The following is a 12,475-nucleotide window of genomic DNA, read 5'->3' as shown; positions in this document are numbered from 1 at the left end:
CAATAATTTTTACTTTCTGCTAAAAAAAAATCCACTAAGCGTATATTGATTGGTTTGCACAAAAGTTATAGAGTCTGCAAACTATGGTATATTTTTATGGATTTTTTTACTAGTATTGGCGGCGATCAGCGATTTTAGCAGGACTGCAACATTACGGCAGACAAATCGGACACCTGACACTTTTTGGGGACCACTGACACTAATACAGTGATCAGTGCTAAAAATATGTTACTGTTACTGTACTGATACTAGCAGGGAAGGGGTTAACATCAGGGGCGATCAAAGGGTTAAGTGTGGGGTGCCTACTAACTGTATGGGGGATGCTCTGACTGGATGAAGACAAAGATCCTTGTTCCATCTTCTTCCTTGTTTTTAATCATTAATAAATATTGTTTACCTTGTTTACTACACTATGGAGGTTTCTCTTGTCTTTTCACTTTTGTTTTCACAAAAACCTATATTTTATTTATTAAGGCTGGGTTCACACCGCTGCGGGGGGAGAACCGGATGTGATTCGCACAGCAAATCACATCCGATCTCCGTAGCGCTGCGAGTTCAGCCATACAGATAGTATGGCTGAACTCGCAGCGGTCCCGCAGCAAACTCGCACGGGACCCTTTTTTGGGTCCGCAACGGAATCGGATCGCATGGGGGTTCACACCATGCGATCCGATTCCTGTGCGAGTCAGCAGATCGCACTGCGATATGCCGACGGATCTGGGGGTGTCATTAACATAACATTGACACCCCCAGCCGTCCGCATAGGGCAGTGTGAACTGCCGGCGGGAGGTGTGCGATGCGGGAAAACGCCGCGGATTCGCGGCGTTCCCGCATCGCAGCAATGTGAACCTAGCCTAAAGCAACATTTTTTTTCAACAGAGCAATCGATCTCCAGTGATCTTTTAGGGTGTAAAAAAAAAGCATCAAAATAGCATTGATATCATGTATACGAGGGGTCCCCCAACCCCTGGACCGGTGCCAGTCCGTAGCTTCTTGCTGACCGTCCTATGCAGCAAGAGATGAGCAGTGACAGCAGTCCACACAGGGCTATCACAGACCACGGTCACCTACTGCTGTGTGGCCATGCCCGTGTGTCCTCTGATGGCTCCCCTGCCCACTTGGCCGACAATGTCATCCTGTCAGCAGGGAAGGGGGGGCAGGGCGGGAGGAGCTGCGGATGGGATTGGAGAGCTCCTCCTGTCCTGCTGATAGGAAGACATTATCAGCTGGGCTGGCGGGCGGAGGAGCGGGCAGAGGACATACAGACTGTTGACAGCCTCTGCCCTGCAGGTAGGAGTCCTGAGCAGGGGTGGCAGAGATTGACAATAGAGATGAAAGGAGGGGAGGGGGCAGACTGCAGGGGCACTGTAATGTAAATGGGTCTGTACTGTAATGGGCACTGTTACACAGCAATCGCCTTTATAGCCCAGTGCCCCCTTTACAATACAGTCCCCTTTAAGTCACAGCCCCCCTTTTCAGTGCAGTCCTCTTTATATCACAATGCCCCCTTTACCTTACAGTGCCACCTTTACAGTGCAGTCCTCTTTATATCACAATGCCCCCCTTACAGTACAGTCCTCTTTATATCACAATGCCCCCTTTACATTACAGTGCCATCTTTACAGTGCAGTCCTCTTTATATCACAATGCCCCCTTTACATTACAGTGCCATCTTTACAGTGCAGTCCTCTTTATATCACAATGCCCCCTTTATAGTACAGTGCCACCTTTACAGTACAGTCCCTTTTATATCACAATGCCTCCTTTACAATGCAGTCTCCTTTACAGAGCAGTCCATGTTACATTAATGTAAAGGGGCAGTGTGATGTAAAGGGGAACTGATGCCACTGTGGGATTGCTTTAAAGGGGGAGCTGTGATGTAAAGGGGGGGGGCTGTGCACACTGATATAAAGGAGCTGAGGAAAGACTTTGTGAATATCCCTTCTCCCAATCTGTCCACCACATTCACCATATACCGCCAGTCCGCCTCTAGGAAAATTGGCTGCCTTGAAACTGACCCCTGGAGCCAAACAGGGTGGGGACTGCTGATGTATAGGACAGTCTGCACACATTTGAATTGCGTTTGTCAATTTAATGTCCAGTATTCAGTGCCTTCTAGTGGCCACACATGCTCCTATTTTATTATCTATTCAATGTGCACATAGGCGTGCTTTGGCACACCCTAATCACCCCATGTGACGCATATCCCCCCTGCTTAGACCCCTGATATTTCACCAAATAAAAAAAATATTTTTTTTTGCTAAAAACACAAAAAAAAAAAAAAACACACAACACACTTTGTAAAAAGTATCATACTGACACTGCCAGTATATGCACACATACAGTATGTGTTTGAGCTTTGGGGTGCACAACCTAATGCAATGGGCTGCACACACCTATGGATCTGCAGTTCAATCAAAATGATTTGCAAAAAAAATAAAAATCAAATAGTTATAAGTTTCCTTCTGACCATTTCAGAATTTATTTAGATCAAATTCAATTAAACTGAGTCGACTGACCAGGGCGGAAATTTCTCAGTCATTTATTTCTCAGTCAGGCATAGATCGGCAGCATTAATATATTTAATTAATGAATACGATCATGTTATGAGATTACATGATGGAAAGAGATATGCAAACAGCAATTACAATCATAGGTTATGAATGCATCTTAAAGAGGAAGTAAACCCTGATGGGTTTACTTCCTCTTTTTTTCCCTGCAAAGGTAAAGCATAATGGACTACTATGCATCGCATAGTAGCTCATTATGTGTCACTTACCTGACACAGGAGCCAGCGAAGTCGCCGCTGTCCCCTGTAGTCCGCCGCATCCATGTTGCTTGTGGCGTCTCGCAGCTCCGACGAATCACAGCGGCGCAACCGCGATGACGTCACTCCCGCGCATGCGCACGGGAGTCGCGTCTCGCAGCTCCGCTGCTGCCATACGGCGAAGCCGCGATGACGTCACTCCCGCGCATGCGCACGGGAGTCGACAAATTTGGCAAATCCATTCTTGGATTTGCCGCATTTAGTGCGCCTGCGCGCCGCTGTCTACGGCGCATGCGCCGTAGACAGCGGTGCCCATTTTCGGGCAAATATCTCCTAAACCATATAGGTTTAGGAGATATTGCTTGGACCTACAGGTAAGCCTTAATCTAGGCTTACCTATAGGTCCAAGTTGTTTGGAAGGGTTTACTTCCTCTTTAACTAACAATTGAAATCCATTTCCCTGTGTGTGGCTTACGAAAATGGGTTGTCCACTATAGATCGATCTTTCCTATTACAAAATCGATGAGAAAATGAATCAATGATTTATTGAAATGTGTATGGCCACCATAAATTTGATGTTACAATTTTTTGTGTGTGTGTGCGTATATAACCTTTCATGTGAGTCTCCCAGAAGCATTTGGATTGTAAGATTATTTTATTATTATTATTTTAAGTTTTTAATGTCAGTAGAGGAAGTTAAAATAAGAGCACCTTAGAATTGCTGTTATTGGCTGTGTTTATGTGGCTATATTCATTTATATCTTAATTCTCTAAAATATTCATTGTTACCAATACATTTATGTCTCCAAAGTGCACCTATACACCAGAGAGGGCTCATTGACATTTTTGTTCTTTATAAAGCTTTAATTTTCAATTTTTTTAGGGACACTAGTGCCAGAAGGATTTTTTTTTTTATTTTTTTTTTACTCTGTGGAGAAATTTAAGCTCTTTTCCTGTTGGTTTCCAGAACAGGAAGTGAAGGGAACTTAAAAAAAAGAAAAAAAAAAAACCAACACCACCACACACACACCAGCAAACAGCTTTAGATCTACTCTTATAAGAAACCTTTGGAAAAAAGTGCTGACAGGTAGGTTTTTTTCATGACAGAATGTACTGCGCATATAAGGCCTAGTACACATGGGCCAAATATCAGGAGACGTCGGCTGGTTAAAAAAAAAAAAAAATCAGTCATTCGGCCCGTGTGTCACCCTATCTGACAGAAGCCGGTCGTTTGGATGGCTTCTGTAGGACGAGCATGCTGGAAAAAACAGCATCCGACCGACTCCCCCTCAGTGCCCTCCGCCAATGGCAGAGAGCACTGATCGGAGTGTTCTGGTGGGGGGGCCATCCCCCCGTCAGAACACAACAGCTAAGCGAGGGGGGGTGGGGTGATCACTGTACTAACTTTGCATAGTTAGTACAGTGGCTGCTACCTGAGCTGACAGTTTTTTTTTCTGTTCAACCCACTGGGTTGAGTGAAAAAAAAAAAAACACTCCTCCTTGTAGTGTGTACCAGGCTTAACATTTGTCTCGGATGTACCCCCCTTGCCTTCCAGCACTTTTTTCTCTGAGTGCACACTGGGCTGTGCATACATGGCTCAGTACACTTGGCACGATTTTGTGTAAAGGGATGAAGTAAAGGCTGGCACACACAGGCAGAATATCGACATTCGGTCCGTGTGTACAGCAGCCTGTCCAACAGTCTAAGGACCAGCTTCTTTCAAAACCTAGAAAACCAGCATCTTATCAGTGCTGGCAGCCAATGGCTGTGAGCACTGATCAGTGTGTTCCCTTGTCAGAACACGATAGTTCAGCAGGGGAGATTGTCGTACTAACATCACTTGCGTTAGTACAGCAATCTATCTGTTTTCTTCTGTTCAGTCTGCTGGGTTGAAGGTTGAATGAAAAAAACTTAAAAAAAAAACTCCCCATGTGTACCAGGCATGAATGAATCCCATGCTCATGCATGGTAATTATGACATCCAGGGCTGGACAATCAAGAGGCTAAAATACTTCTAACCCAGAAGAAGACCAAGAGAAGGTGGAATCTGCAGTGATAGAGGGGAGCAATGAAATCACAATGGAAAAAAGCTCCTGGGGGCCCCAAAATTGTTAATTTGGTCTTGCAGTTTAGTTCAGCTTTACAGTGGGAGTGAACTCCCATGCATGATTTTTACCTATTAAGTACAGTAAAGCCCCATACACACTCAGATTTTCTGCTGATTTTTGTCTTCAGAGTTACCATAACCATGTAGTGGAAGGGTCTGCCTGATTGCATACACATTGAAACGCCTAAGGTTTGACCTCATATTATATGGTTTTGGTAAATCTGAAGGAAAAAAATAAATCAGCAGAAAATCTGATAGTGTGTATGGTGCTTTAATGATCTCCTAAACGTGCACCATTTAGGAGATATTTACTTTAGATGCCACCGGTGACGTCCCCAGCACACGCGCTCTGAAGGAACGGCATATCTGTGCCATTCCTGCAGAGTCCTGTGCCGTAATCGGCAGCTCCCGCACATATACATGGGAGTGACTTTACCACGGCTCCGGCCACTCACACAGCTGGAAGAGACCAAGTGAAGATGGAAGCCCTGTCAGCGGTGACAGCGTGCCGCTGGCAGGCTTTGTTCTAAAGGTAAGCTTCACATACTGTTACTAACACATTATGACATTGCCTTGCAGATTTAAAAAAAGGCAGTGGTTTACTACCACTTTAAAAAAAAACTACAAAAAAATAAAAAGCAAATGTGTTTTTTTTTCTTCTTCACAGGTGTATAGTAAATATCTTCTTAGACCTCTCTTAACTTGCGAGTCCCAATCTCATATTTTACATTTACTGTTATTTCAATTACGCTTTTTCTGTATTGCATACCCTCAATCCCAAATCTCTTGGATGTAAAATTGCTCATGTTCTAAAGATAAAAAATCATTGCATTGCCGCCCTGGGTAGCATACTCATAAATGAAGCCCCAAATACAGTGATGTCCTGGGATAATAAATGATCCATATACAATCCAATAAATCAACAAATTATGAGCTTTTTATTTTTTTTTCCATAATAATTAAAGTGCCAAACATAATTTGCTCAAAAATTAAGTGAGTTAATATTCAAAGAAGAGCATCAGTAATAATATAACTTAAAATAAATATTTATAACAATTTTAAAATGTCCTTTAACATATGAAAACACAACCTTTTGAAATATTAAAGTGGGCGTAAACCCCCATGGTTGCTTTTTACCTATAGGTAAGCCTCTAATACAGTAAATACCTTCTAAAATGTGCTCCGTTTAGGAGATATTTACTTGCAAAGCCGACGGTGATGTCAGCAGAGCATTTGAAGGGATGCCATACTCGTGCAGTTCTTTCAGAGTCATGTGCAGCGAACAGCGGCTCCTGTGCCCATATGCAGGTGCGGCATCATCATAGCTCATCCAATCAAAGGGCTGGAGCCCGCCAATCCGAAAGAAAACAAGGTGAAAATGGGAGCCCTGTCAGTGGTGACAGCGCACTGCTGGAGGACTTTGTAATAAGGCATGTTTTACATAACAGCACATTAGAACATTGCCTTGTAGGTTAGAAAAAAAAAAAGCCGGTGGTTTGCCGTCACTTTAAAAGTCCCAACACATTAGTTAATAATGAGAAAATCTGAGGCCCATTGGTTCATTATATGATGGATGCACAAGCACTGAAGGGCACCGGTAAGAGCCAAGGTTAGCAGGTGTCATGGATGATGGATGATTTCCTGGCCTAATAGCTGCAGCAGAAAGAGGTGCAAAGGGGTGAATGGGTGCTGGAGGGGCAAGAGGCATGGCCAGTCCAGGGCGTATAGGGCAGACTGGGGTCTGGAAGTCTGAGTAGCCATAGTTAGGCACGTAGAGTCCAGAAAAGAAAGCTTCTACTCGTGCATCTTGATTTTGACGCTTGAACTTCATCCTTCGATTTTGAAACCATGTTTTAATCTGGTAATAGATATGGAAAACATTAGCATATTTGTCAGACATCAGGTTCTCAGATACAGATACTATTCCTGCCTATGTGGCAGGATTGCAAACATTCATAATAAAACATTTTGTTTAAAGGCTGTGAAACTGTAGATACAAAAGGGCACTAAAGTATAACCCACCATTATTCAAGAAGGCTATCCACAAGGTTTAGGAGTGTGTCAGGACTCTGTGCAAGCCAATCAAGTTCCTCCTCCCCAAACTCGCTCATCCATGTCTTTATGGACCTTGCTTTGTGCACTGGTCCAAATCATTTGGTGGAGGGGGGGGGTGTAGGATATATGGTGTGGGGTTTGGCCCCCCCTTAGTTCCAGTGAAGGGAACTCTTAAGGCGTCAGCATACCAAGACATTTTGGACAATTTCATGCTCCCGACTGTGTGGAAACAGTTTGGAGATGGTCCCTTCCTGTTCGAACATTGACAGCTATAAAGACCTGATACTTGTTCTAATCCCTCTCCACTCTATCCAAAACGAAAGTTTTGCCTTTAGTTTAGCTGGAACCCCATAAGGTTAACCCCAATACCCAAAAAGGTTGACTGAAAATATAATTTGTCTAGGCAACTGTGTTTAGTGTAAACAAAACCCAATGAGAAGATAACTACTTTAGCAAGTAGACCTCCAAATTCCAAAGTTGGTAGATTGTTCCTCAATAGGATGGCACATAGGAATATAGTTCTTCACTTTTACTAAAATACATAGTAAATTAGGCACTCTGGGGAGAATTTGTTTGAATCCGCTTTAAGGGGTTGTAAACCCTCATGTTTTTTCACCTTAATGCATCCCCTATATTAAGGTGAAAAAACTGTCACTCAGCAGCCCCCCATTCTACTCACCCGAGCTTGTTCGTTCCCTCAGCGGAGACGCACTTTACCTCTCTGGCCGGGGTTCTCGGCTCTTGATTGGATAGATTGATAGCAAGGCAGCCATTTGCTCCCGCTGCTGTCAATCAAAATCAATGACAAGGGATCTGGGGGTGAGGCCGAGTCCAAGTCCAGCATTCTGGGTCTATGGACCCAAATGCTGGACTTGGGAGCATGCCCTTATGCACAGCAACCTCCTGGGAGAGCGTTTCTCCTTGGGGCTTTCCAGATGCAAGGAGGAGCCGCGAGCACCACCGGGGGGACTCCAGGAGGCAAGGTTCGGGGTCACTCTGTGCAAATTGAACTGCGTAGTGGCGGCAAGTATGATATGTTTGTTATTTTTTTTAAAACAAGGGTTTAGTAACCATTTAATTAATGAGATGGTTTTAAATAGGATTCCACTGATACCGGTGCCAACACCATTTACTCGTACTTGTGCAAATGCTCTGATACCTAAAACTGATACCTTTGTGGTACAAATAGCACTACAAAGAATCACATGTAATTTGAACAGGAATATGTTGCGATTTCTGTTCGAAACGCATGTAGTTTCCCCCACTGCTCCGGTGTGAACCCAGGCTTGTCATAGTGACTACAGCCTGGGTTCAAATAGGAGCGGTGCGATAGACCGCACGAGATTCGAACGGGAATTGCACTGTATTCCTGTTCAGATTGCAAGTGATTCTTTACAGTGCAATTTGAGCCCATACATTTTGTATGGGTCAAATCACACTGCAAAGGTATCTGTACTTGACCGAAAATAACGATACTCACCACCAAAAAAACAGTATGGGCGCAACCCTAGTTTTAAAAGAGAAGCAGTTATCCAGTGGGTAGTGTGAAAAGAGTTTTCCTTCTAAAGCTCATTTTCTCATTTAGGGACTCTACTGGTAAGCCAGCCTCTCTCTGATCAGTATTCAGTAAGGTTAGTTCATTTGTTCCTACCTGGGTCTCTGATAACTTCAGCACCCTGGACAGTCGCTTCTTCTCATTGGATCCTATGTATCTGTGTTCCTTAAAGCTTTTCTCCAGCTCCCGAAGCTGCTCGTTGGAGAATTTAGTGCGTGGCCTGGATGTGGCATCATCTTCAGAAAAGGATTCGGGGCTTCTAGCACCATCTGTGTCCGGACTGTGACATTTCTCTGAAGCAGGACATGGGTTGTGAGTGAAGACTTCCTTGAACACTTTTCTAGGTGTGGTCACATCTGCACAAATAAGATACATAATATATAAAATTATTTGAATCATTTGACCTCCGGAATATTCACCGCCCTTCATGACCACGCTATTTTTTGTTATAAGGCACGGTGTTATTTTAACCACTTAAGGACCGAGCCTCTTTTTGAGATTTGTTGTTTACAAGTTAAAAACAGGGTTTTTTTTTGCTAGAAAATGAGTTAAAACCCCCAAACGTTATACTTTTTTTTTCTAACACCCTAGAGAATAAAATTGTGGTTGTTGCAATACTTTATGTGACACCGTATTTGCAGGAACATTTTTTTTTTTGGGAAAAAATGCACTTTTTGAATTAAAAAATAAGACAACAGTGAATTTAGCCCAATTTTTTGATATCTAACATGTTGCGCTTCAAAATTGCACCCGCTTGTGGAATGGCGACAAACTTTTATCCTGGAAAATCTCCATAGGCGATGTTTAAAAACATTCTAGAGGTTGCATGTTTTGAGTTACAGAGGAGGTCTAGGGCTAGAATTATTGCTCCCGCTCTACCGATCGTGGTGATACCTCACCTCACATGTGTGGTTTGAACACCATTTTCATATGCGGGCACTATTCACGTATGCGTTTGCTTCTGCACGAGAGCTCGGCGGGATGTGTTTTTTTTTTCTTATTTATTTTAAGTTTTATTTTTACACTGTTCTTTTAATAAAAATAAAAAAATGTGTCACTTTTATTCCTATTACAAGGAATATAAACATCCCTTGTAATAGAAAAAAAAAGTATGAAAGGAACTCTTAAATATGAGATCTGGGGTCAAAAAGACCTCAGATCTCATATTTACAAAATGCAATAAAAAAAAAAAAAGACCCTTTAAGAGCTAAGAGCGGAAGTGCTTCCTCCCTGCAATGCTATGGAGGCAGATGGGGGGGGGGGGCATCTTCCCTTTACTCATCTCCATGCCACAGAGCAGAAAGAATCCAAACGTCTCTGGCTCTGACGGCTCCGGAGCGCGGCTGGGGCCCCCTCTACTGCCACCAATTAAAGTGATCTTGCAGTGAATCCGCCGCAGTGACCACTATTATCGGAAACCGGTGCCACCGGCCGACCAAGAGGATACCGGCTTCATTTCCCATTTCCCTACTGCGCATGCGCGAGTCGCGCTGCACAATAAGGATGGACCCGCTGCCTCTGGGATCTGTGTGTTTCCCAGCAGGCAGCGGGGGACTTTCGGAAAGGGGCGTAGATCTACGCCCCTTTCCGCAGAGAGCTATCCCGGAAGTGGGTGCAGATACCTGTACTTTACAGGTACCTGCACCCCCCTCCCCCCTGAAAGGTGCCAATTGTGGCGCCGGAGGGGGGGAGGATTCCAATGAGCGGAAGGTCCACTTTAGGGTGGACCTCCGCTTTAAAGTTAAAAAAGGAAAAACTTTTTTCTTTTAAGTTTTGGATAGGGTGTAGGGGTATTGGGACACATAATAGGTTTTCAATATGATCTCTGCCCCCATTAGAGAGAATCACCCTCTATTTCTCCTGTTTACCATGATCATTGAAAGTGAAACTAAAAGAAAATCCCAAATTTTGGGTTGCCTCCAGAAATGTAATAGAGGGGAAATCTTCCAATGGGGACACAGATTGCAAAAACTGGTTTAAACAAAAAAAAAAAACCCTCCCTTACTTTTATACTATTTTCATTTAATATTTGACATTTATAAAAGAGATTTTGTATTTACTTAAAAGTATAACTAAAGGAAATATTTTTTTTTTTCATTTTGGCTAGGGTGGAGGGGTATTAAAACACCTATTAGGTTTGTAATGCTGCCTCTTTCCCCATTAGGGAGAGTCACCTCCTCTATTTGTCCTGTTTACCGTTATCATTGGAAGTGAAAGTAAATGATAATCCCAAAATTTTGAAAGTAATAGCGGGGAAATCTTCCATTGGGGACAGTGGTTCTGGTGACCTGGGGTTCCCCAAGGAATTCCCTGAATTGGCAGGGATTTCCTCTCACTTTTTGTGTTGGCTATAGGCCAGGAAGTAAAGGGGAAAAAATAAATAAATAATAATGATAGGGCTTATAACCCTCCCTTGCGCTATTAAAAAAAAAAAAAAAAAGAAATATATATATTTTAAGTTCTACTTAAAGAACATCTTGAACTATAATGGCTAAAATATCAATGTCACATACAAAATTACTTTATGGTAAGTTTTATAATTTGTATAATATGCAATAAAGAAAATAGTGCATTTAAAAAAAAATTCTAATTAGATAAATATGGAAAACAAGATTATACTCAAATATTTAAAATACAATGTAAAGGAGGGGTCTCAAATGGACTATTGCGAAACTACAAGAAGTCCCATGAAGCACTGCAAGGCTGATAGTTACAAGTATGACTCCTTCAGGCAGATGCATGATTGGACTTTTAGTTTGGCAACAGCTGGAGGGCCACCAGTCCCCTGATGTAAAGCAAATCTTTTCTAGGGAGAACCAATAAAAAATGCCCATCAGGACAAGTCCTTCTCTGATACATATTCTTATTTAAATGACTGATGACTTGACTAATCATACATACACACACATATATATATACATACACACACACATATATATATATATATATATATATATATATATATATATATATATATATATATATATATATATATATATATATCCCAGCAATGGTCAAGGAGAGACAAGAAGCATATATCTTACCCTGAGTTCTTTGGACATGGTAAAGTGCTGCTGTGAGGTCGGAGGGATTTTCCTTCTCATTTTTGCTGGTGGCTGGTCTCTCCATTCCTAGAGTACTGAAGTCCTTGTGATACTGAAGGGTGGATGTACCAGACCTGCATGCCAATAAATCCACACTGGGGTAAGTGGTATTCCTGTGACTGCTCTCCGACAACCATTCCACAGAGTAAGCCTTCTTCTCCATACCTAGTCAGAGCTGTTGGTGTCCTCTTCCTCCAGAAAGGTGCAAACTAACTTTCCCATTGTGACCCACACATATATAAAGTCCTGGGCGAAGGTGGGGTGTAATGAGTCAACACTTGTAATGATGCCTATAACAATAGTCTTATTGGGTGTTACTGTCACTTCCATTGTGGTGTGACTGTCACATCCTCTTAATCCCTCAATACAGTAGTTAACGGAGCAGTTGATCGGCTCCAAGTTCATTTCTAGAAGGCTGGCCTTCAATGATACCAGGGGCTGCTAATTGAATCAATACCTTTAAGGATTAGATAGTCTTATATTATTGCTTTTAACCCTTTTAAAGATTCATTGTCTCAGTAGAAGATAACAAGTCTACTGAAGCCATCTCAATCACTCAGACTGATATAAAACCTAATCAGAATTGTTTAAAGTTTTCACTTGATACTCTTCCAGGAGCCGTGAATGATTGGATATTATTGAATATGTTCTCCATTTAAATGAATTGCTTTAAACTAATTTTAATTAAAAAACAAGAGTAAGCCAAAAGATACAACAATGCATAGCAACCAAATTCTTTTAACCTGGCTAACTAATCAAAGCTGATGGCTGGTTGAGCTTTGGTTACTATGGGTTGCAGCCTTTTAGTTTCTCTTCATCAAATGTGTATTTATCCAGTTTGTTTTAAGATCTATATTTATTTTTAAAAGGGTAAGCATGCACAATT

General features: G+C 42.3%; 1 protein-coding gene across 1 annotated transcript; it reads right to left on the bottom strand.

The window, feature by feature from the left end:
• Nucleotides 1–6,403: 6,403 nt before the first annotated feature.
• LOC143929799 (homeobox protein vex1-like) lies at nucleotides 6,404–11,752 on the bottom strand. Its single transcript, XM_077453775.1, has 3 exons — nucleotides 11,530–11,752; nucleotides 8,582–8,841; nucleotides 6,404–6,733 (listed from the first exon to the last, which is right to left on the bottom strand). Exons 1-3 carry the CDS (start codon nucleotides 11,750–11,752, stop codon nucleotides 6,404–6,406), a joined length of 813 nt encoding a protein of 270 aa, XP_077309901.1.
• Between the last annotated feature and the right edge of the window lie 723 nt (nucleotides 11,753–12,475).

Source organism: Lithobates pipiens, unplaced genomic scaffold (assembly GCF_037356315.1).
Source record: "Lithobates pipiens isolate NorthernLeopardFrog02 unplaced genomic scaffold, aLitPip1_a1.2 Scaffold_25, whole genome shotgun sequence".
Lineage (NCBI taxonomy): Eukaryota > Metazoa > Chordata > Amphibia > Anura > Ranidae > Lithobates > Lithobates pipiens.
Note: the sequence above shows the minus strand (reverse complement) of the source record. Positions and strands in the feature narration are given on the sequence as shown.

Coding starts and splice junctions, on each gene's coding strand:
- LOC143929799 (XM_077453775.1), bottom strand. CDS start 11,752: ATGGAGAAGAAGGCTTACTCTGTGGAATGGTTGTCGGAGAGCAGTCAC. Junction 8,842..11,529: donor CCATGTCCAAAGAACTCAGG/GTAAGATATATG, acceptor TTATTTGTGCAG/ATGTGACCACACCTAGAAAA. Junction 6,734..8,581: donor TGAAGTTATCAGAGACCCAG/GTAGGAACAAAT, acceptor ATCTATTACCAG/ATTAAAACATGGTTTCAAAA.